We start from the raw sequence: 26,595 nt of genomic DNA on the forward strand, positions 1-26,595 counted from the left end.
GATGAGTTATGGTCTGACCGCCTTATTAATAAACTGTCTCCAAAAGTGATATTTCATAGACAAATACTTCATAAGCTAAATTCTTTGACAATTTTTCTAAAATAAAAAAGCTATCATACGCAACAGACACATAAAGAAGGAGCATGTTTGGCAAACACATACCAGAAACTCATCATGTACACAGATGCCATCTTCTGGTGGGTATATTTTGGTAACCTATGTTCACAAGACACTGGACTCCATGTTACATAACCAGATCACAGCTGAAGGATTTGTGACTCTGAAATGAACTGAACAATTCAACAGGCTTTTAATCAGGGCCATCAAGGGTAATGCATGGCATAAAAAGCGACACTGAATGTTGTCACATCAGGACTAAAGGATGAATAGACCAAACAGAAGCTTTTGAAGCTGCTCATCACAAACTCTAAACACGTGGCAATGTACCAGTGATTTGATGCGATCATGATCGTGTGCCTACACGGCCAGCTCACCTCCAGTCGCAGGTATTCACTCTGGTCCCTGGACACCAGGCTGATGATGATGCTGCTGTGTTTCCGGGTTCGAACCAGGACTTGGATCCACGTTCTTCGGGCTGGGAGCGCAGACGCCAGCTGGTAATGCAGATGACTGTGGCCGTCGAAGGAATACTCCGGGGCCTCTGGAATACAGATACACACAAATTAGACACTGAACAATTAAGGATCTTCTCTATCATCTATGCAACTCAATGTAATCTCTTTTTTTCAGTTTCTAGAACAAATGTCAGGCAGAATCGATCCAATATTCTCAAATTTGCTGAGAAAATACATCACTCAAATGTCTTTATATTAACACTGGACCCCCGGTTATTGACAGGTTTTCCAGAGGAATGCAGCTCCACAGATATGTTCTTGGAGGGTATCAAAAACATTCAAAAGAAAATACACCTTTGAAATACCACAGAGCAATGTAACTTGGTACAGTATTGGCTGAATCTCCAAAAGCAGAGAAAAAGAAGGTGGATGTTAGCTTCTGCGGTAGTGCTAAGACAGTTTTCACTGTGTGCATTAATGCATATTGAGGTATATTTGGTGTTTGAACTATTAAAACAAGCATACAAAAAATTATTTTGAGGATTTCAGCTATTTGCAGTTGTGGATCCTGACCTCCACTCTGTATTCCAGGTATCTAAGTTTGAAAGAGATGAGCGCTTTAAGCCAAAACCATATCAAGCCCTTTCTCATTCAGCACTGAATTTGCAGCATGAGCTGTCATCTACAGACCACTTTAAAACTCTGTCCTGATTTTCACCAACTATATTGTAGACTTTCATCAATCGCCTTCCACTCATCCAAGATCAGGCCACTAGAAAGGGAAAACCAGACGTTCCTCTCACTAGGAACACTCTCCAGCTCATTCTGGGGGATCCAAAATGAGACTCATTAGAACTGCACCTCCACTGGTGGCAGCATGTTGGAGCAGCTCTGTCACGTTAGTTCTGATTTGTTCAGTTTGTTCATGAATGTTTTTGGCTGAGGCGTTGTGTATTTAGAAGAATATTCTCTCTGCTTTTGGATATTGTGCAGCTGAAGAGAGTTTTGGACAGTTGTTATGATGTGTAACAGCAGAAACAATGTGTTGTTTTCACAAAAGGAAGCAGGTGGTTAGGATCTCAGAATGATCAAATACCTGAACTACGACCCCCAATTTCCAGAAAATGAGACTTCATAGATGCAGAGAATCAGCAAAGAGCAGAGAGAGGAGGAAGTTCAAACCATCTTCCATCAATCATATCCGGCCTATCATGTCTATGACTCTGAAGATATTTGGAGGACAAGAGTTATGACAACTTACGGATTAATAAAGTATTATTCAATTGAATTAAGTTGAATAGAAAGGCATTTCCCGTGAAGGTATAATCACTCCAGCAAATTCTGCCCTTGTTCTACCTCAGATGACCGACTCACCTACACTGACTCCTTCTGATGTAGAGAAACAGTGGCTCAACTTTAAACCAGTCATCAAGGAAGGGAAGGTCTTTCTAACTGCATCCAGAGTCCTTTCCCTACAACAGGTGATTGCCAAACTGTAGACAAACCAGTAAATTTAGAGCTTTGGCTTTTGACCAACCTTTCTTCACCAGAGTAACACACATGCACACACACCAATGAAGCTCCAATATCCGTCCTATCGTCTCTTCTAAGTAAGACACAGATATACTGGAACAACTCCGACTCCCCACCAAAAGGGACCAGAGGTGTAGCTGCATGAGATTTGTAAATTTAGTGTAATTAATGCTATCCTCTTTTGTGCAATAATCTCTTGTTAATTGGGAAGGGCTGCAATTAAGAAAAGAACATTTATGATGGTGATTATGAAAACCGAGCAAACAAGGAATAGGAACAAATCTCTGAAGAGAGTCTTTGGTTGCTGAATTGTGTGGAAAGTGTCTGAACCCGGTGAGCCAAAAGCAAATGCTTCCTTTGGTGCTGCCTTCTCAAATTAAAGCTGAGTAAACAACTCTTTTCTCTTTTCCAAAGAGGGCTTCCCTGGTTGCCAAAACTCAGCAAAGTAATGTAAAAAAACAACAACAAAAAAAACAAGTCATTGTATAAACAGCAAAAGTGATTAATTGCTGTTTATCATTCGTCTCCTCAACTTTTTTCTCATTAAATTGTTGAATGTTTGACGTTCACATTGTTGCACAAAGCCCTTATCGGCTGCTGTTTTAAAACAGAAAATATATTTTAAAAAATAGCTGCATGTCCAGTGTTATTTATATGACAACAGTGTGTGCGCTACTCTTCTACTAGTTCTGTGGCATTTGAGAAAGCCCTGTCAATTAGTGTCACTCTGAGGCAAGAGGACAGTGGAGGGGAGGACGGCGCAGCCTGGCACGGCACGCTGCGGTCAGCAGAAAGCAAACTGGGATGTGTGCAGAGTCAGACCAGAATCATTAAACATCCCATCTCCTTCCAACAGCTGCAGTCAAGTGAACGCCTCCGCAGCCATGCGGCCGGCGCAGACAGCCTCACAAGGAGAGCTCATCCCCGGGCCAGAAGGAGCCTTAATGCGGGAGCTGCCAAGAGGCTGCATGCTGCTCCGCGAGCAACACACAGCAGTAATTAAGAATCCTTAAAGGAAGAAGCAGCTGACCTGTGTGTTCATTTCCCATAACAGGAAACAACATCTGCTCAGAGGATACCTAGAAGGAATGACACTGCGAAGAATTAGCGTCAGAAAGGCAGAAACACAGGCAGATATGGGCAATTAGTGATGAGTGGTGTTAGCAGAGGACTCTTGCTAGCTTCTCCTTCACTGTTAGGATAAATAACAGCAAAAACGACTAGTTTGTATTTAAACCTTGATAAGTATGCTGGATGTACAAAGCCTTCACCCATTTCATATTCTGTCACGTCAGACATTAACGTAAGTTTTCCTTATTGGTATTATATGTAAGGTTGAGACTTCAACCCATTAATTTCAAATAATTAATTACATTGACATTTTTTTAACACATTACTTTTTTTTTTTTAACATACAAAGGTTCCAGACAGAACCTCTTGCAAAGGTTCTGTCTGGAACCTTTGTATTCACATGTTTCTGGTACACCTTTAAAACTGACACACAAACTGTTTTCGCAAGCAACAGCGATGGACAACGAGCTGCTTCACTCCGCCCACTGAGGGTTAATATTTGCCTCAAAAACCGATCTGATTGGACGCTGGAAAAGACTGTTGGTGTTTTCAATTTGTGCTAAAAGGAGTAAGAATATCAGCAAAGCTATTTAAACCTAAAATAGCATCTCAATGCTAAACATGTAGCAGCAGCACAGACGTCCCCAACGCTAACAGCAGCGTTCACAGTCCACATTTCTATAGAAGATCTCTGAAACAATGGGAAGCTGAACTGATAGAATAACACTGTGCGCAAATCTGATGGTTGGAAACTTTGAATAACAATTTAAAAACCACTAATGTTGTTGGGCTCATGTCAATTTATTCAATAATTTTTCTGCAAAAAGGGGTTTTGAAATAAAAATGCTGCTTATTTTATCACTGTGATATATAGTTTTCAGTTTATTGCAAACAATCCATTACAGATCTTCCTAATAACTTGATAAAACTTTTTTAATTGCGTCCCATTACTCCTTATATGAGACAAACATCGCTAAGACGTGCATAGATGTGGAGTTGAACAAAAATCAAACATGCTTTTTGAAGATTTGCAAAGATAAAAACCTAAAAAGCGATGACCCCCTCCTTTAAATAACATCTGTTCTTTATCTGTTTGTTGAAAATCTTTACCCTTTGTGCACCTCTAGTACATCTGCCTAATGGAAAAATGACCAGCAACGTCCTGCACCTTCAAGGTAAATTATTTTCAAATTTTTGGTCTGGAAAGAAGTTCCAGTCTTCTCAGCAGCAAAGATGGGATGTGGGTCACTCCCCTCATAAATGTATTCAGGCTTTTTTAATAAATGAGTGCAACCCAAATCCGCTTTTGAGTAAAAAGCTATGGATGCTTGAAATCTTATTTATAATGAAGTTATAATAAGAGGGAAAAGTGTGGCAAGTAATACATTGGCTTGTTCCTAACATTTTCCATTTTAAGAATATTTTAATTTGTAAAACAAAATATCCATCTGCATCTGTGTTGAAGTGCAGAACTGGTTCCATTCTTAAAATCTGTCTGAGGGCCCATTTAATCCTCCCATGGCCTTCAGATCACACCAGAGCCATACGTTTAACATCTCTTTCGTTAATATATGAATAGGGAATGTTTATATAAAACTACATACATGTGTTAAAATAACCTAGTCAAAGTCCAGATCCAGTCCATCCAATCGGCCTGCATCTGAGCTACGCATAAAACAAGAATGAGTCACTAAACATAAAATACTGCCATGAAAGGTGATTTAATAAAGAATTCAGTCAGATGGATGAATATAAAGATATAACAGTTTTTTATGTGACCTTTTCCCATAATATCTGAACAAAACTAAAGTTTTTGGTGGTAACCTGAAAAAAATGTGAAAAAGTTAAAGGAGTTTGACTTCGTGGCAGATGCGACGTAGAGTTTCAGGCTCTGTGACCTGCCCTAAGACCTGCTCGGTTACCGTAGAGACGGCGTATAGATTCATGAGCCCGACACAGATCTGGCTTACCTTCTTCACACTGCTGTCCCGTGTATCCGGCCACACACTGGCAGCTGAAGGAGCCCCACTCCCCATGACAGCGGCCGCGATGGCCGCAGGCTGGAAAGCCCATGTTGACACAGCTGCTATCAGTGGTGAGGCAGCCTGGGGAGCTGGACTGCCAGTCGGCCGGGGAGCCCAGATCATACAGCTGAACCCAGGAGATAGAGGTGAGACGACAGAGGTGCAGGAAGAACAGAGGAAAAGATGGGAGGAGGTGAAGAAAGTGGAATGGGGAGAGAAGAAAAAAGGGAGGGAAGAGTACAGTTTATTACAAATAAAAGATATAAGTCAGAGGGGATGTTGGATAACAAAAAAGGCAGCAAAGTCAAAGTGTGATGATAGGAAAAGTTACCAGTGACTGAGCAAGGTTAAAAACAGGAGACAAAACCAGTCGGCAACAACAGAGGAACGGCTGTTTGAGAAGCAAAACGCACAGAGATCCAAGCAACTCCACAGCTACAGGGGGAGACAAAGTTCTTTAAAGCAGCAAAAGTCAAGCAAAGTGAAAGGGAGAACTGAAGAAGGGACTGCAGATTGTGCCGAAGGACATTCGCTAAGGGTTCCCTCATTTCCTCTCTCATCTTCCTCCCTTGTTCTGTTTATACTCTCACTCTTCTTGCTCTCTCTCGCTCTCTCTCCGTCTTTCTCTCTCCAACTTCTCAGAGCCGATCCTCTGATGGAAAACCAGCATGACCAGCTGCATACGGCGCTGAAAGGACTGGGGGAGCTCTGAATACTTAAACGCGGCTCCTTTGACAATCCCGTATTCTGTGCAGCCTTTTTGTGCTGCAGAGAAGATGCAGGAATGCAAACGAGTATAAACTGACAGAACGGTGCTGTCAGGGAACCGCTGGCCTCCAGCAAAGCGGAGCATCCTATTGGTTCCTCCTTTTTCAAAACGGCAGGGTTTGTGCGGATCCAGCTGAGGACTAAGAGTTGAAGCCCAAACATTCCGAAACAGCAAGAGAGAGAGAGATTCCCATCTCTGCATGTAATTTGATCATGCATCAGTATAATGACTGAAGAAGAATCTGAACAAAACACTCAAGTGCCAAAGTTCACCTGCCTGTGCACAAATTGTGAAGCGTGGCTTCAGCAGAGAGGAATGTCAGTCTCTCAGATAGACGACTGCAGGCGGCCCTATTTGGTGAGATTAATGTCAGGTGCTGGGTATAAACATGTCAGCGCTCAGAAAGAGAGAAAAATACGCTGAGAACCAAAATCCAAAGCCTACAGAACAGTGTGTTGTGCTGTGAGCGATGTGTCACCAATCATGTGGCAAAGAATCTATTTTAATGCATTTAAAGAAACACTTGATCTCATCTATCATGGATATTTTTTTAATAAAACAAAGGTACTGCATTTCACTAGCAATACTGGTGACAATAGGGAGTCCAAAGTAAGAAGAACAGCAGTGGTGGTTAAAAAGTTAGTCGCGCTAACCCTGAAGCACTAATCATAAATATTAGTTAGTTAATGCTAAATGTCAACTATGCCGATTACCTTCACATGACAAAAACAAAAAGATGTGCTACAACATAGCAAGAAAGACTACAATCCCAGAGCACCAATTTAATTTTGATATTATAATTGACATGGTCTATAAAGCCCTTAGATATTGTATTTTTACGTTTACATGTTGTCTTTTAACTGTATGTTTAATTTTATTCCTGCATGTTTCATATTTTAAGTAAAGTTAAAATATGAAACTTTACTTAAAGTTAAAGGAGTTTGACATCTGCGGGCTGCTGTCTGTGGACAGGAAACAAGACTGATTTGTACATGGTCTTCACCAACAGCAAAAAACGAGCATGGATATAACAGTGGCGCAAAAAGTGGGTATGCAGGGTATGCAACGCATAGGGGCGCAGCACCAGAGGGGGCGCCAAAACCCCGTCTGGAGGGGGCGGCGCGCCGATGATGTTTTCCCGTACACTAATGCGCGCCTTACGCTCCTTCACCTCGCGCACATAACGAGGTAAATGTAGCGAGTCTTACCCTTCACGTATCGTCGCCTCGGGGGGGGGTGGGTGGGGGGGGGTGCTGAGTGAGCGTCGCTCCTTCACCCTGACGTTCCGTCCCTCGGTCGGGGGGGGGGGGGGGGGGCGCCGATCTATGTTTTTGCATCCACCTGAATAATGTGTAGTTGCGCCACTGGGATATAACGTCTGACTACCTAAATACCCAAAACTTCAGTAAAGATGTAGAACTTTTTCATCTGAAAGGTTTCAAAACAGCCAAGTAAATTATCCAGAAAAAAAAAAAAAAAACGAGGGGAAGCTAAATGCGCTGAACGTCTTTAAAGTTAGCTAAAACGCAAAGCTAAAAATTACTATTAGCGGATTAGCAGAAATGTGCCCACCACTGTAACACAGATGTTTCTGGTATTTTAAGGACAGATTCAAATCAAGACTGCTGGAAGTTTCAAAACCAAAGTATGTAGAAACCTGGCAGGCTGAGACACAGAGATATATACTGGTGCTGCTCTCATTCTGTGGGAGTATTTTACTTCAGCGGGCTGCTGGTTGGATTTGATGGGGGGATGGGCAAAGCTAAAAACACAGCAATCCCAGAATAAAAACTTCCAGGACAACAACATGTGGGCATTTATCGTATCATTATCATAAAAATGTCTTATCATAATAGAAATTTTCATTTATCACAACACAGATAAATTCCAGTAAATGATGTTAGGATCTCCCTGGCTGTATTGTCAGAGTTGTTACTTTGACTATATTCTTCACTACTGGTTCTATGAGAACAGAAATGTAGTTTAGTGACAAAAATCAAACCATGTACTGTATGCTACTGGTGTCCTTATGATGTTTCAAAATTGTTATGTTTCTTAAGAGTTTCTTAGAGTCACGTTTTATTTTAAGCTCATCGAATCCATCCCCGAAACCAGAGCTACGACCATTCAAAATGTATTTGTGTGCTAGGTCAAAGTTCAGACCTAAAAGAATTATAGAAAGATTTAAAACAGACATTTAGATTTTATCTTTGTCCTATTTGACTTAGCTTGAGTTATTCTGCAAATACAAGGCAAATGCTTCAGTCTTGATATGGAAAACTGATAAGAGTCAAAAAAACAGAAAGCACTGTTTGATATCTAGGATTAAATGGAATGTATGTGTGATTGAATTCAATTTATTTTTTTGTAAATTTTCTCAAGACATTTTTTGTGAATTTATGTTACATAAATAAATTGAACAGAAACTGAACTGAAGTGAGACGTAATTTAAAACAAAGGTGAACCTAAATGTTTTAAATCGTAGGAACATTTGTCACACGTTTTGGCCTTATGCCACACTTTCTAAATTTTATTTGTAAAACTATGAAAACCACTTTGTATTGGTCTTTTACACAAAATTACACTAAAGTACTTTTAGGTTTGTGGTTGCAATGTGACAAAATGGGGGAACTCAATACTTCTGCAGTGCAGAGTAACGTAATGCATCAGTAACACCCTGATAAGGCGCTTCGTAAAAACGACCCCACGTGTTGTTACTGCAGGTCAAACGTTTCTGCAGAGCAATGCAAAGCTGCTCGCACTCACAAAGCCATTACCCCAAACTGTTGTAAGTGAAAAGCTCCAACCTAAAAATGGAGTGACAGACGTGTCAAAACCAGAGAAAAACTTAGTGCAGAAATCTAAATGTGAGGGCTGAGAGGAGACAGACAAGCTGGGAAATGACAGGATGAGGATAGAGAGATTTAAAAGCAGACAATGGCGAATGACAGCCAGAGGGAAGAGGCGAGGCTCTGGAATAGAAACATAATTATGAAAGACAGGAAAAAATATGAAAAAAATAAAAAAAATCTTTTTTTTCTTTTTCTTCATCCAGACTTCTACCTCAGAGCGGTAACCTCTCCTCACTGCTTCCTGCTGTTGTTTTTAAAGTGTTTAATGGAGCTGACACGGTGCTGTGAGGGTTAAGAACAGGTATATGCAAATATCCACGGGAACTACCTTCATCTTTTCACAGGCACTTACATCCTGGTTGAAACAGACCATGTTGCTATGGCAATGGAAGTGAAACGTTAACACATTCAGTAAAAAAAAATAAAATAAAAGGGCATCAAAGGAGAAACCATGAAAAACCTGAAGCATACAATGCTGAAGCATGTCCATCAACGTTATTAATCATCAAAACGCCCACTCTTCCCTCTCTTTGGAGGTTTATTGTCTTTGCGTCCGCCCACATATACCGTGCAGATTTCTCTCATTAGCACACAGTTTTTGAACTTACTCTTGCTTTATCTCTGGCTAAGGTAAATCCCACTAGAGCCAAGCCTTCAGTAGTTCACAATAATAAACATACATAGCCATGGAAAAGTGTGTGCCCCCAACAGATTTTATTTCATTAAAGTGTCTTTGTAAGTAAGCTGATATGATTGTCATCAAGTACTTGCTATATTGTTCATATTCACTGTTGAGGAATTTTGACCTATCCTATTTATTTATTTATTTGCACAATTATTTGAATTTAAAGCCTGTTTCAGGTCATGCTGCAGCATTTCAGCCAGATTTACAGTCATGGGAGATAGAGAGTGCTATCTCAGCTCAGGGCCTCTATACTCTTGTGTTTATTACTCTATAGGTGAGACAGCTGTCAGGTCTGCATGCAATTAGGAAAACTAAACCAGAAAAAAAAGCAAATCACACTGAAACTCTAGTTATGGTTGTCTGATATTTCCAGTTAGCTAAAACATTTAATAAGCAAAGAGAAAAAAAACCCAGCACTGTATCACTTATGCCCCCTTTTTTCACACCCAGCGATTTGTTAAAACGCCTGTAATTTTATGCTAACAGTTTTACATTGAAAAGAGCAAACAACATCTCCGTCTCATGGATACTGTTCAAGAAAAAAATGACAAATTTCAAAGTCTACAAATTCACACGCAGATTTCCTACCAGAGCCGTCTGCTCTTGCAGAAACGACTCGGGTTTAGGCAGGGCTGGGTTTGGACTGTCACGCTTTGAGCGTAAAGTCCAACTTTTTATAACAACAACCCAGCAGGAGAAGGTTGAAGGGAGCGCTGGCCAGGAGTGCCGAGGCTGATATTCCATTTCACTCTCAGAGAGTGTGTGTGTGTGCATGTGTGTGTAGTGTCTGAAAAGACTTTGAGGTTCCAGTTAAAAGCTTAAAACCCTCTCTAACATGGCACAAGGGCACTGGGAATGTTGAAACGTGTTATTAACGCATTTATCAGCTGGAGTGCAGGTGTGAGTTTGGGTTTGCTTTCCTGCTGATGTTTAAGTGGTTTGTTTGGTCATATGTGGGTGTGTGTGCATGTGTGTGTGTGTGTGGATAACAGGCAGTGTGTTGTTACCTTGCTGTCCACAATGAGGTTGCGGATGCAGCCGGTGAAGTGTTTGTGCTGAAGCTGAGGGTAGATGTAGGGAATGTCCTCGTTCACACCTCCGAGCTGGAGAACTTGACTTGTGTTTAGGTGTCTGAAAATAAACAACAACAAAAAAAAACACAGTCATATGAACACGTAACGACCAGCACCGTTAGAACACAGCATTCTGGAGGCAGGCAGTGTTTTGGACCAACGTGTGTGTGATATTTAAGAGTGCAAAACAAACAGGAGTTGTGTAAAAACAGAACAATAAGACATGATCCCAATATCTGCAGTATTTATGTAGCTTCGGTTTTTAGTACTTAAATTCTAAATCGACATTATTATATTAATATAATCAAAAATATTTAAAAACCCTTTTCTTTCTGCTATGCTAATATAAGGAATAAAATGCCCCTGTGCTGCTTGGTAAGGCAGAGGTTAGCATTAGCTAAATATGAATCCAACTGTAAATTCTTTAAATGGGCTTTTTAATTAGCACAGAATCAACATAGAGGGAAAATGAAGAGGTTGGCTCAGTTGGTAGAGTGTGTACCATGTACAAAGGATGTCATTCTCAACGTGGTTTTATTAACGCTCTTCAGTCATTTGCTGCATGTCTTCCTCCTCTCTCCACTTTATTTCCTGTCAATTTACTGTTCAGTAGAGGTCACTAGTGCCAAACTATCTTTAAGAAAATTATCAAAATTCAAATTAGGCATGTTCAGCTCATAATGAGGGAGCTTTAGACCTCTGCACCACTCATTCCACACATCCTGCGTCGCTCCAGGGATGTTTTAATTGTTCACTGTATCCATCATGTTTAATGGTCTGTAAGATGATAAACTAAGGATACATTAGACTAGAGGTTTGTATTTCTTTAATTTTATGGGATATATTTTCAGCTGCTGGGGGATTCACAATGTGTTGGCTGGTTTACATGGAGACAACGGCCACTATGGGGACATGGGTTGCTGATACAACACACCCAAAGACATTAGAAATATTAAAACATCATCAGGCAAGAAATGAGGTTTGATGAGAAGAACACCTTCCTGGCTGTAGAGAGGCCTCCTGTCTGTCAGGAAGGACTTACAACTGGCTCTAACATTGACATGTTTTACTCTAATGTTTGGTTTGATTCTAGCAAAGTTGGGTGTGTCTCCACTGGCAGCGTTCCTCATTAAAGCAGGCATGAACGTGGGCGGGCCGTGAGCAGGAGCTGTGGTCGACGCTCAGCTGATGTCATTTTGCATGTGTACTCTTGGGCGACCAGTTAGGAAATTTCTTAGTATATTAGTTTGTTGTGGGTTTCCCCATCCAGTTGACGCTGTAGGGTTTGGACCATGTAGTTATCCATTTTCAGCTCACCATCTCGCCAACTACTACGGTCTAATTGCAGATTCTGCAGGACAATCAACGAACGCAGTCTGCTGCTAATCAAACAGCTGGTGCTCAATACCCTGCTAGGTCTGACTCGTACCACCTGTAAGGTGGATCCAGAAAACAAGGAAGAACCACACAGGACCTGCAAATGGGGACGAATCTGGTCAGGGCTGACTTGGGTTGAACCAGTTAAAGCTGAGCCTTTGGAGAGAAAGGTTATAGTTTGGTCAGTTGGGATTTGTTCACTGGTTCTGACAAGATGCTACATGTTATAATGTTTCAAAGCTGTTCAAATTTTATTTTATTTTAAATATGTAAATAAAATAAATGAAAAAAAAAACCTGACCACTAATGTAAGAAGAAATTAAAAGCAAACAAATTGATACAAAAGAGTTTAAAAGAAAATTTGAAGAGATTGTTTGATGCCAGGACAAAAGAGTATTTTATATAACACTAGATTCATGAAGGTATAATAAATACTTTACTTTACAACAATGTGTTATGAGTGCAGAGCATTAAGATGTTAAACACTGCAAGATAAATCCTCACATGGAGAAAATACAACCAATCAAGTGAAAGTCATCAATTATTCAACTGCAAGTGAAGGAACCTGAACACAAAAATCTTTGGAGAGCACACCAACTGAACCGTTGAAATTTTTGTTGCTGACTCAGCAAGTCTTTACTCTTCTCAACAGTAAAAGCTTCAGGAAAATTTAACAATTCAGAAATCACTCATCTGCGAAGCTGAGAAAGACCCAAACATTTTAGGGGAATCGCTTGCTGCTGGAAGTTATAAGTTATTAAGCCATTTCTAACTAGCTTGGAGTTCGCCATTCAGTTGTCAGTGTTTTCAGCAGTCAGTCAACAAGAAGAAGATTAACATTCATGTACTTCATTAGCAAACTTAGTAAGATGCAATCAAATGTTGCATTATGGAGAAGGTACTTGGCTAATCACTGGCAACCATGCAGGAAATGCTCCACCATCATGTATCCTGCCATGTACAAAAAAAAAAAAAAATCTGGTTAGAAACTACACTTTTGTACGCTATTAAGTCAGCGTCAGTGTTGGGGGGAATGCTGTTTATGACGCAGTGGAGTAAATCATCTGGTGTGAATTCAGGCCAACTTGATGGTTTGATCAAATCAACAAACACGTCAGGAGAGAGAAGGGATGGGTCGGTTTCTAAGCTAGCTATTTTAAAGTCTTATAAATGCAGCTGTGCTACTTCCACAGACAATCCGCTCAACTTGAGCAAGTAAAAACCATTACTACACTGGCAAAAACAACATGGGAAAACAATTGTAGTTCTTTTATTCAATATTCCTGTCCCTCATTTCTGACATCTGTCATGGTGCCTCTATGTGATTAAGTGACATAGATGCAAAGGGTCAGGAAAATAAAGCTAATGTTAAATGTACCATCAGCAAGGTGTCCAACAGCAGGAGCTCAACCCATGTTGGGTCAGAGCAGGCCAACATGAATGAATTAGAATAGGGGCCTGTTGTGTCATCATGTCCCAGTTAAAGTTGAGACAGCAACCCAACCGAGGATTATGGCAGAATTTTGAGAACTGTGTGTAAATAATTTCTCACTAAAACCCCACAGTAAATAAGATGGAGATGAAAGACAAACTCATGTAGCTTTTCATAAATTGCCTCTCCATTCTGGTTTAGTATTATGTCAATAAACAGTGACACGTTGCAGTATTTAGCATTATCAAATGCCTGATGTTATATGTACCTATTGTTTTGACCTTTTAATGATTCTCGAATGCATCTCTAAATGTAAAAGATTTGATTCCAGAGTGCCTCTAAATGCTTCTCCGTTTGGAAAATGAGACGTGTTCTGCACCTGTCAGTGTTGGGTGTAACACCCATCACTTCACAGGACGAGTGGTCCTCAGTGGTCAACCAGCTGCCCAGACCCTCCATTTCCATCACTGCTGCTCCTGAACATCGGTCCAGGGTGAAGCGCACTTCCTGGGGAGGAAACAAATCAGGGTTACGTTTCTGAGAAATAATCGCGTCTAAAGCAAAGAAAAGCTGTTTTTCTCTACATCTTGATGAATGTAATTATTGCTTTCTTGTGGCCTATTAGTATTACTATCATCATGGGAGCAGTGACTCATTTGTTTCTGCACTGCTTACTTCAAAGCTACCTGCTGGGTCTTATGCTAGTCGCTACACAGCAGACACAACTGCTCGTCATCCACAAGTGAATCTGTGTTGTTCTAAAATATACAGATCAATGGTTAAAATATCGTTTATTGTTACTGTAAAAACTTACTGAGTATCTTATTAAATGATGACAATACGTAAGGCGGTTCTACAATGCACTGACTCAATGAAAGCTGAATACAAATCCATAAAATGCTTATTGTGAATTATGTATCATTTCCTTCCATCACACAAAATCCTATGAAAATCTCATCGAATTTGTAGTAGAATGTGAAAAAGTTTAAGGGGTATCAGTGGATCACTGGCACGGCTCACCAAAGCAATTTGATTGTTTGGAAGCATTTTTCACAGTTTGTTGCCACATTTTCCTCCCATACTAAAGCGCAGTGGTGGTAAAATAATAGCACTCAGGGCTTTGGCTGCTGAAATCTGCAGAAAGCAGCCGTGCCCTCACTGCTTCTGATCTCAAGCTGTCAAATCTCCAGCCTGGATAAGCTTCTGCTGACTATCCAGGACAAGTGAATAGATTCATATTTGATTTCAAATAACCGCCATGCAGATTAGTCCCGGTTGCAGGAACAATAGAGTCTCGAAGCCGTCTAGCCTTCACAATGTTCAGAAAATTGCTGTCCTTTGGAGCTAAATATTCTGTGTAAACACACATGTTGATGTGAGGCTGACCTGAAGTATTTATTTTTTATAAATAAAATAAAAAATCAATCAATTCAAAAGATGCAATGAAACCTGTTAGTTATGAAGAGTAAATATGATTTTTTATTTGGTAATGGATGCAAATTTAATACCTATCTTAGTGGTTGAGTGGTGGACTAAGGTCAAGGTTTTCAACTGAGAAATCTATTTATCAGGCTGGTTTTCTTTCCCTCCTTCATTTCCACTGAATCTACCAGGATAAAAAAACATTATCTAGGTGGACATTAGGCAGGTAGTACTTTTGTTTTTACCTTGAATCGTAGGGCTGGAACTTGGATAATTGGAGGGTGGTAAGTATTTTAGATTCTTAATTTAAGTTAATTCATTTGATTAGGACAGTGCACATTAATATTCAAGAATTAGCACAATAAATAGATTTCATCCTCTGTCCTAAGACAAGTAAGCGCACAGAAAAACAAACACCTCACTATACAATTCACAGGACAGAACTCAGTACACATAGTTCTATTAAAAGAATAAACCAAAGAAAATCAACAAAATAAATCATTTACACATTAAATAATAAACCAATAGAGAGAAACATTATAAAAACTAGTTACAAGACATTATGAATAGATATATAACTGGTTGGCTTGAGTTTCCTTTCAAAAATTAGTTGACATAATAATGCAAGCATTATTTTTCAATCAGCCCGATCCCCAACAAATTATAAACCTTTTTTTATGCTAACTGTAATATATTTTAAATTGTGAGGTTTCATTTTACGGTTGCTTCTTTCCTTTGTGTTTCCACTGTGGGTCCAAAACAGTAACTGTGTTTCCATTACAAATGTGAGCAAAACGTTATTGATATTCCGTTAAAGTCAAAAAATAACATTGTGCAACTGCTCTGTTTCAATTTAAAAAAAAAGAAATGGAATGAAAATCACATGTGAATAAGCATGTTCATGCAATAAGTTGTTAAAAAAAACTTGCAGCCCAATCATCCTCATAACACTTTCTGTCGTCTTCTTCATCATTTCCTCCAGTAGTAACATCTGGTTGTTGATCATATTACATATGCTGCAAGAAAAGTGGGTTCACTGTAATTTTGTGAAATTATGAAATGAGATGGCTCTGCAATAAAATCAGTCATTTCCATTCATTCACACGCTGATGGCTCTGCCAGGCTGCCATTTCACGCCATCGGCCCTTCTAACCAACACCAGCAGGAAAAGGCGGGTGAAGTGTCTTGCTCAAAGACACAACAACAGAGGCGGATGGAGTGGGAATCAAACCAGCGACCCACCAATGCAGAAAAAAACAACAACAAACACCTCATTCTAGTGCCATTATATCGAAAAATGAGTTTTTAAAAAGTGTTTCCAATGAGAGAACTTATTTTCAAAATTTCTAAATGCTAAATTTTAAGGTTAAAAGTAGTTATTGGCTTAGCTGGAATGTGAGGTGGAGCGACTAAAGCCTTTCCTCTGCCTACATCCCCTGTGCAAATGCTGTGCGGTTCTGAATTGGAGATCAGTGAAATGCTCACCATGCTATTGGACATATTTTCTATTGATACTGATTACGTTTTTCTCACGATTAATATTTTTATCGCCCTGCCCTTGTGAGACATTTTTTTCCTCTCTCACACATGCAGTAACTGTCCTCAACAAGCTGCAGACTTCGACACATGAGCAGCTAGTAGGGCGGCTCTCTCAGTGCCAGCAGATCTGGTTAGTTTATGTAACCAGATCCGTAGAGGACTAACAGTCCAGGTTAGATTAAAGGTTTGGAGTACAAAAGTTCAGAGGGATAAAGTTTTGAAAACACATAATGGGGCCCTGCCTCATGTTAGTCCTCCTATCAGTACTGAACTGCAAACCTCTGTAAGGCGAGGTGAGGATGTTAGGATGAAAGGAGGCAGACATGAGTCCAGTCCAGCTGCTTCCTATGCTTAAACTAAGACAGAAAAGCTCAAAGTTGTCAGGCTGCGTTATATCAAAGCCTCCAAAAATAGAAAATACAAAAGTCTTGTTGATATTGAAGAGGGAGGAATAAAACTCCAAATCCTTGGAGGTGAAAAGCTTCAGGCAGTTCTCAGTCAAATAAAGATGAGCCTAATTTAGCTAATTCGTTTCACTTTAAAGTGTCAAAGGAGGCTGTTGTAACCATCCATCTCACTTTTACTGCAATTATCTGCCTTTGTGCCGTACAGTTCAGACAGCTTTACAACAGTAAATCACCCCCATCTACCTTGTTTGGATGGAAATAATTAGGCTTGCATGAAGCAAAATTATTATGTGAATTAGTTATATGGATGACTAATTCACACAATGCTGTAATGGCACCTAAATGCATTTCTTTTCCCTTTTCTTTAGTTCTTCAGATTACTCAGATTGGCTCAACAGGAACCATCAGAATTTATTACATTTTTTAAGGACAGAATAAAATTGGAATAACAACAAATAATAAAACTTTACTCATGAATATCTAGACTTAGAGTACAAAAGACACTGAGATAGAACAACTAAGAACATACAGATTGTTTTTAACAACCAGCAACGCAGCTGCATTACTGCTGTCATAGTTCCCTTTTTGTTTGTTCAGTTTTTGCTTTTAAAGACGTTTCACATTATGATTTCATTCAATAAGAGAAAAAAAAAATCTGTCCAATCCCACATAGCCTGAGGTGAAAATATAACAAGTTTCCTCATGAAATCATAAACTACCTACGTTTTTGAGGCACTTTCAGTGATTTCTTGAGTCTACAGGTAAGGGAATAATAAGACCTGTGTGTAAAATGTTACAGCAAAACCTCTCTTATCATAATGTAGGCTGAAAGACCTCAAAACAACAACATTATGCCCCAATCTAAAGAAAATGAAGAACATATGAGAAACAAATTACTTCTCATCTATCAGTCTGGAATAGGTTATAAAGATATTGGTACAGGCGTGTACCATTAATCACAAATGGAAGAAAAATGAAAGAGTGGTGAACCTTCCCAGATGTGACTAGTCTACCAAAAATACTACAGGTGTGCATTAATAAGAGCTCATCCAGGAGGTCACAACAGAATCCAGAAGAACTACCAAAGCACTGCAGACGTCAGGTCCCTCAGTCAGGATCAGTGTTCATGACTCCACAAAGGCTCTGATTGGTCAAAAAACATCTGAGGGTGTTTTCACACCTGGTAGTCCAGTACAATCTGTTCAACCGGGGAATAAAACTTCAATATTTGTGAAAGCTGGTGTGGTTCTCTTTCACACTGCCCTGTGTCAAACTAACCAAACTAATCGAAAAACTGCACCAACAACCACTGAAGGGGACAACATGTAAACGTCAGAAGACGAGTGCAAGCCTTCTCCCTTGACTGAATGAATGTCTTTTTACATTTGTATGATTTAAACATCTGTTTAAGTAAACATGTAAGTGTGACATAAAGCAAAAACAGAAGAAAACTGTAATCTAGCCTGTACATTTTCATAACACTGCATGTTCCAGATGGATTAAACTAGGGCTGAAACAATTCCTCGAGTGATTCGAGTACCTCGATTATTAAAATTCCTCGAGGAAAATTGACCTGCCTCGAAGCTTCGTTAATTTATGTTTTATCATTTAGCGCACCGTGTTTCAGCCGGAACATTATTTGCGTTGAGCGGAGCTCTGACTTCCACCTCTGAGTTGTTGACGGAAGCTACGTGTTAGCGCCATAACGTCCAATCTTCAAGTTCGGCCCGCGGGGATTTTACTGATTGGTGATAATTCCGGGTTTCCATCGTTTTTGTGGGACCAATATACATCCTTAAAATGACCGGCGCGATGCCGGGAGTTCGGCAGCCTTTCTGCTCCGGAGCTGCTGGTTGAACGGCGGGAAGAAGCTGAGGAGGATTTATACAGGTGAGCGGAGACTGAACACGGCGGGCGGCTGAGGGTTGATGCTTACAGGGTAAGAGCAGCTACGGACGAACCGTAAATATCCCGTATTGCTCCCCCGGTCTACACAAAAGTAACTGGTAGGGAAGCTCAAATGTGGGAAAAAATAGACTGATGTTGATATCCGATAGTAACACTGGTGTTATGGAAGATTTACCAATATTTTATTTCATAATTGTTTTTATCAGATTAATCGTAAGAAAAATCTATAGATTACTCGATTACTAAAATAATCGTTTACAACAGCCCTAGATTAAACTTTTAATGACCCTTTAAGCATCTTCAGTGAGCAAAGAAACACCATCAACACTCAACATCCCATCATAAACATACAATTACAAAAGTCAAACGCTGACGGCCGAACAGACTGGATGTCAGGCTACTCACATGGATGGAATTTTAAGTGTTATCCATCCAATAATAAATAGATAAAACATAAACAGTGCATGCAAGAATATTTCTTTAAGAGCTGTTTTGTGGAACATCTGCAGCCATACAACACAGAGTGCAGCTAACACCTGCAGGTTATATGCTAAACAAGTGCCAGCCTGTGTAAAATGAAGTGTCTCACCTTGCTGTTGCTACGGACGTCCAGCCGATGCCAGCGCCTGTCTGCCACGTTGATGTTCCCTGGCAGCTGCAGCACAAGCGTGCCAGAGCCATGGTTGATTTTCAAGGTTGGGGTCCCGTCTATTAGCTCTGGATGGAGAAAGAAAGAAAGAAAAAAGACATGTGGGAGAAGAAAAGTGTGAGACCTGCTGTATGGCCAGTTTAAGGTTTCCTGCCATCTTCATCTGAAACGCATGGCAACAAACTGTATGAGGCATTCATGTGTTAAAACGGCACAAAGCAGGCTAAACTGTATATATTTGCTCAATGGTGATTATTTTCTAAAAGCAGGTTGGGATGTGTTTGTTTTTTTTCTTCTTTTTCTTCATGACAGTGAACAAACATCAAACAAAAGTTATTGCATTCTATTTTCTGACTTACTCAAATGGGAAATTAAAAGTTAATGAACTGATTAGAATAACTGGTGTGCTTTGCACCTTATGTAAAGAACTATAAGAAGACATTTATACTGACCCACATTGACAATCCATCATTATGCAGACTGAATTCCAAAAGTTCAAGTGGGAAATGACAATTACGCCAAAGCATCTTGAAATGTAGTATTTAAATCCATTATTTATGCAGAGCTTTTTACCCTGGGTTAGGTGGAACAAAGTCGTAATGTGCCAGGCAAAAAAATAAATAAATAAAAATAATTCTCTACCAGGAAAGATTTCAGGTGATGTTGCCAGGAGTTGTAGATTTAGAATTCTTTTTATATGTCATACACATATTATCACATTTCTGGCACAAATTCAGTACCATTATAGACAAACAGATGGAGAAGACACTTTTAGAGTAAAGGTATTGGAGACATATTATGAATAACCTTAGTAGATATGTAAACATCAATATTGTAGGTGTTGGAGGTTCTGGTGTTAATTACCTTTTTATTAGCTAGCATCTCCAAATCTAACAAACAGGATGCAATAGTGGCAAAAGTTGAACAATTTTCAACTTTCGTGTGTCGCTTCACCAGCATCTATGTGCAATTTAGTCAGTTGCTTGGCTGGAGCAATTCTTTGCACAAGTTCTATAGAAAATGAACAGAAAGGGACACATATATGTCCGTGTGTGAAGTCCTTCTGAAGGGGTCAGGTTGTAGTCAGACAACCGTCAGACATGTGCTTGGAGGCTTCTGTGTGATCAGATCACCAATAATGAATATCAGTATCAGTCAAACAATCAGAATCAAATTCATTGCTTCATTCTTTGCCTGACTTTCAAATTAACTCTGGTTTTGTTCATTTGAGGGGCCCAGCCCACCTTCATGAAGAAACAATGTCAAGAGTTTCCACACTTGACAATCCAGTAGACTTGGTTCAATTGGGGACCAAAATTTGTCACATTTTCAGCTGGTGTGATTCACTTTCAGACTGCACTGTAAAAACAAACCAAACCCTTTGAGAAACCTGATCAGCTCCATCTTTTTAGCAGTTCTAGGATTTCTCTACTCTTTGGCAAAAGACCACGAGCCATTTCTCCTGCTTCCGCTAGACTCATACATTTGTTTCAGTTGTATTTACCCAGAATGCCCTGCACTAGTTCACTTCCAGCTTTTGGAGCGTTTTCCTATGTGTTTGACATTAACATCTGATTTCAAACCGCACCAAGCAGAGACCAAGATTTTTAGGCAGAGCGAGAGTTTCCTGCGGTTTTTTTTTTTATCAATGTCAGAGTTCGATTATGCATTCTCACTTCCCCAAACAAACTAAACTTTCTAGACAAACAAACTAGAATTTGATTAAAGGGAACTGAACAGGGCTGGCGTGATCCGCAGCACACAGATCCCTCAACAATACTACCTTTCTGTTGCTCCGGCTTTGAGAATTGACGGTGGATGAATTACGATCAACTCAACGGCAGTTATGAACAATCGAGGGAAATCCCAGGGTGGGATAACTGTCCACCAGGATTATTGCCATTAACTCTTCCTGTTCCTCCGCAGAGACTCACAGGACTTCACTTAAAGTTCTGAAATGAACTTTAGGTGAAGTGGAAAACCTTCTAATTCTACAGATGTCTCTAGAGAGAATATGTCTGGAATTATGTCTCATGCCAATGCTGCAGCACATCCTGCTTTTCAATTAAAATTATTATCCCATCACAGCATGAGTCCAGCAGTTCATTGTTTCTAATTTTCCCCATGGCTAGCCTGAAGCTATACTCACACAGGTCCAGTGCCAAAATTAGGGATTCACTTTGCACCTAAAGCATTTGCTCCTGGGTCTCAATAAAAAAAAAAAAATGAATAAACCAAATCCCTTTTGGCTCTCTTACAGTTCCAGCTAAAACACTTTGGTTTCAGTCTAGATTAAAAAAAATCCATAATGAGTTTTGCTAATTTAGACATTCTTACATTGGACTGAATATACCGGTCAGTGGAAGCTGGAAGTCACAAGAGTCTGCCAATGCTATGGCGTCTTACCACAGACTTTAAAATGTAAAACAGCTAAAATGTTTCCTACTTGGCCAAATGGATTTGAGTATATCGCTAAAATTACAACAGTTTGAAAATTACAATGGAAGTTCATCTTCTGTTTTGTTATACTATAGTCGATACAAAACACTGATGGCTAACATAATCTACTTCAATGTATTTTGCTATAAATATTTAGAAATATCATTCACTTGTAACATTTAATTGATATATGCTGTAATGTAAATGATTAATTAAGCCACATCCTGTTCAAATAGCCAAAAAAAAAGAATAAACCACCTAAACTAAATATTTCTAACATGACAAAAGTCACGTTGTAAAGCTTTGACGATGTTTAAGGGCAGTTAAAGATAGAGAGAAAAAAAAGGAATACATTTCCACCAAAAGATTTGGAGATTTTTAGATTACTCTTGGAGATTTCTGACTTTCAAAAGTTAAAAACGTTTGACTTTTAAAATTCAGAAAATTACCAAAAGTTGAACATTTTAAACTAATTGAACAAAGAAATCTCCAAGTTTTTCTATAAAATTTCTGAGATTAATTTCAAATATTCTGTGGTTTTTCTAGTTTGACCGTTCAAACTTGGAAATTTCTTAGTTCTTCCCACAAAATAATCTCAAAATTTCTGAGATTTCTCTTGCAAATTTTTGACTTTTGGAATGCAGCAATATACTTGTTTCATCTAGAAAATTTGAGAGATCTCAAAATATTTCAGCCTAATACTACTCTTCTTTTTTACTATCAACAATGGCCCTACTATGCTGTTGTATAGTTATACTATATACTAGGTGAAATTAAAGATTCTTTTTTAACAAATTTATTCTATAAGTTTGATTGGGTCTGTACTGTGAACCATTTTTGTGAGGACGTGAGGTATGGCTTTTAAAAAAAGAAAGGTTAGCTTGACAACCAACTGTTTGGTCAAGCTAAGCAGGTTGTTTACAGAATAATGCGATAATTTTCAGGGGAACTAATGATGAATTTCAGTTGTCCCAAAGAAGACTGCCGAGGAGATTAAAATCAGAAGTGAGAGAGAGCCACAGGCTGCTGCAAGAGCCAAACGGAAGACAAGAGAAAAATAAGAAGAGGAATGGATAAAATGTGCAGCAACAACCTGTGGACAAGGTGACAGAAGAGGAGAGAGAGGACCAATTTACAGTAAGCATGACTTAACACTAAATTTGGGAGAAGGTCAATTGGTGATAAGAAGCAAGCACCTAAGAGGCGAAACAAAACTGAGAGACGGACTAAAACAGACAGAGCAGTTCAAACGGAGGAGCTGCCGGAACAGAGCTGGGAGTACCAACATATTCCCCACTAAAGGAAGAAGAAACCAGGTTTTTTCATGGACTGTTGAGCTACTGTGTGTTGTTGGCTAACGATCGACACAGTTTAACAAGTGCTTCATTCGCTAAATCAGGCCTTTATGTGCAGCGATTCATCAGTATTCAGTTCCACATCAAATGACTGCAGTTGTCACAGCATTAAAGGAAACAACACCTGGGAGCAGCTGCTGATTTGTAGCAACAAGGCCGTTCCTGGGAAACGTAAAGCTTTTCTTTACTGAAACATTCACAACATTTCAGAAGGAAAACTAACAGGAAAACATATACATGGGGAAAAAGTCACCAATTAGTCTGATAACAGTCTAAATAAACCAAATGTATTAAAATATACCTTAGCAAGTAGATACAAGTTTATTCTTTCATTCTAAGCAAATCGGCTGCTAGCCATATGTAAGTACTAGAGAAGTCATGTTGTGATGACTTCCTGGAGGCGGAGTTTCAGAAAGAGGAGGAGTTTTTAAAGAGACGGGGCCAATTTCAAGGCATTAAATTACAAAGTAAAATTTCTTTTTAGTCGTGTTTGATATGCAGCATTTTCTAACTAAACTAAAGGTAACATAGTTACTTCATTGGGCTACCAAATGACACCATGTGCCTGGAAAACACATAACACTGGCCCATTAAATATTTCTCTGTTATTTACTGGGTTAAAACAAACACTGATCAACCAATCAATTAGTACTTACAGAACTTTTTCTCTCATTTTTTCAGTTTGATGGGAAAACAGCATCTGCTGCAACTCACATTTTAAGTCTTTTACAATAATAGTAATTAAACATCCTTGTGTTTTCCAGCAAATAGGAATTCAAGCTGTGAACGCGCCTCAGAGAGACAAACAAAGAGTGACAGGCAAGAAAAGAAGAAGCAAAATGTAAAAGCTCTGCTGGGTGTGGAGCAGAAGGTCTTCGTAAGATGGAAAGCCTTTTAAATGGTCTGGGAGCAACAGGGTTAGCACAAGACCGGGCCTCTATACCGCTCCTCATACGTAATGCATTACCTCCTACTTCGACCAAAGGCAAGAAGCAGAGAGAGGACGAGAAGGAGAAGGACAGAGGAGAAGTGTTTGCTTTGTTTACAAGGCTAGTTGGAGTTCCTGCAGAGATGGGAGGGGGGCTCTTAAATATAAAAAACTTTTTTCCACTTCTGCGGGTCTGGAGCTACACAGGCGTCAAACTGAGAGCATATGGGCTGAATAAACAGCATTACAAATCACACTGCTCTGCACTCCCCACCTCCGTTCCCGTGACAGAAGCAAACATCAGTCTCACAGAGGCTGGAGCCCGCAGAAGTCAGTCTGTGTACAAATCAGCAGGTGAAACAGCAAGTTTAGAGCGCAGAGCGCCTTGTATAAATGGTGTGTCAGACAGCTAGCCAGCCCTGCAGTCAATGCATATTGGATCTCTGCATCCGCCACTTCCTGTTTTATAGCTAGTCTGGAGTCGGGCTATGGAAGCTGCTGTATGACAGCTTGGTGCAAACCGAGCAGAATGTAAAAGTGAATCTGTGTGCAAGACGTTTTCATTTTTGTCCCCCAGGCATGGTCTCAATTTGTCCCTCCATCTTCTGTTTCAGCAGCGGTGCCATGTGAACTAGCAAACAGCTGCATTAGGTAAGGATAATACGTTCCTCCTGGGCCAGGGGAAATCCTTATCTGACACCCTGCCTGCATGTGATTGAAAAGGCCCAATGTAATTAAGTGAATTTCATTTGTCTTGTTAATTTGCGTATTGATTGGAAACGCGCTGGCCTCTGGCTGCTGGGTTTTGCATGCACATGTTGGCGGGTGAAGCCCGCTGCTCCCAGTCATGTTCGTCTTTTATTGCTGATAAGACCCGGCACAAATCACCACGACGACAAACAATCTCCCAGCAAAGGTAAGAGAACAGGTTATATGTGCAGCTTAATGAAGCTCATGAGAAGAAGCAAAACAAACAAAAAGATCCAGATAGAGTTCTGCAAAATATGTAGTTTAACAAATTAGATTTTATTATTTTAGATATCACTTGAATTAGGTAATGATTAATTTGTCTGCTTTTTACAAAATACCATGTTTAGTTTGTTGTTGAATAGAATATAACAATTCTTAGTGTAGGTAAAAAAAGAGACTTGATTTCCATCTATTTAAAAAAAGGTTTGAGCACCAATATCAAAGATAGCACAGCTAAAGACAAAGTTATTTACAGCATAGCTCATTTAAAATTGATATTTTTATCTTCATTCCATAAAGAAGTTTGCTTCTGAAGTAAATGTCAGTTTGGCAGCTTAACACCTTCATCAAATCCAGCTTCAAGCAAACAAGATGCGTCCATCTGCTTGTGTCGGTTTCTCTGCCACGGTTCCAAAACTACCAACTCTGCAGTAGTTTTGGTACTTTTGGAACCATAACAATCAAAAGTAGTTTCTTCCATTGCTTCTTCCAGTGGACTTGGAAAAATAAAAGAAAGCATAAAAGAAAAAAAGTACAAAAATTATTAAGACAACCAGATTGGCAGAAAGACATAAGAAAGGAATGAAAGACAGCTCTGATTTTATTTAATTCTCTATTTTATGTTGTCTTAATTAGAGCTGATGTCCAATCCTCATTTCTTCCTATCTCCTATATCATTTTATGTCTTAAGTTTGTAATGTTTCACAACAATATGTGAAAAAGGACTCAGTCACTGCCGGGTGTCACTGCAGTGTAAAGGAATCCTGATTCAATAAAAAGTATACAAACTGAAGATGGATATTATGAATTTCCCAGACACATAGTGCCAGTCCATACGTCGATCACATAACTTCAGTTGTTATGAAAATCATGTGTCTATCAAAAATAAATGGACAGAAAAATAGATTTTGCATCATAGCTGTACCTTACCACTTGAAATTGATCTCTGTCTCTTTAAGAACCTCCTACCCTTTCCAATGCACACCCTCAACAGTAATCATGTTTCTCCATTGTGCCGTTTACAACCATCCTATAAAGAGCTCAGCTTGTCACCTCCACCAGATGTTTGCTAATTGCTGCTGACACTAGTCTGAAGGAACTGAGGAGGAGGCGAGGGGGATGGAGGCTCTGTGGAGGTGGGAGCTCCAAGGTGGAGTTTTGGGTAAGTGGCGTATTGTGTGAGCAAGTGTTTAGGGATCCCTAAATGGTTGCCATGGAGTTTAAAGGATTTCTCAAACATGCATGAATGAATCAAAGAGTCACTTCAGGTATGTTTTTGATGAAGGAATAACATTATAGCACAGGGGTGTCAAACTCCAGTCCTCAAGGGCCACTGTCCTGCAGTTTTTAGATGTGCCACAGCTACAAAACACTGGAATGAGATGGCTTTATTACCTCCTTCTTGTGTAGATCAGTTCTCCAGAGCCTTGCTAATGACCTAATTATTCTATTCAGGTGTGGTGCAGCAGAGGCGCATCGAAAAGTTACAGGGCAGTGGCCCCCAGGACTGGAGTTTGACACCTATGTGCATGATGTAAAGTTTAAAAAAGTTGATTTTACATAATCCTTAATAATCAATAATACTTTC

The 26,595-nt window shown here is 39.6% G+C and overlaps 1 protein-coding gene across 1 annotated transcript in view; it reads right to left on the reverse strand.

Moving 5' to 3' along the window:
* LOC103462246 (neural-cadherin) overlaps positions 1–26,595 on the reverse strand; it is a 353,789-nt gene that overhangs the window by 72,265 nt on the left and 254,929 nt on the right. The window contains exons 28-32 of the mRNA XM_008404906.3: positions 19,257–19,384; positions 13,771–13,898; positions 10,517–10,640; positions 5,150–5,330; positions 495–661 (exon numbers count right to left, since the gene is read on the reverse strand). Coding sequence (XP_008403128.2) covers positions 495–661; positions 5,150–5,330; positions 10,517–10,640; positions 13,771–13,898; positions 19,257–19,384 — 728 coding nt within the window. The remainder of the gene's footprint in view (positions 1–494; positions 662–5,149; positions 5,331–10,516; positions 10,641–13,770; positions 13,899–19,256; positions 19,385–26,595) is intronic.

This window comes from Poecilia reticulata, chromosome 3, assembly GCF_904066995.2.
Source record: "Poecilia reticulata chromosome 3, P_reticulata-male-v2, whole genome shotgun sequence".
NCBI classification, from domain to species: domain Eukaryota; kingdom Metazoa; phylum Chordata; class Actinopteri; order Cyprinodontiformes; family Poeciliidae; genus Poecilia; species Poecilia reticulata.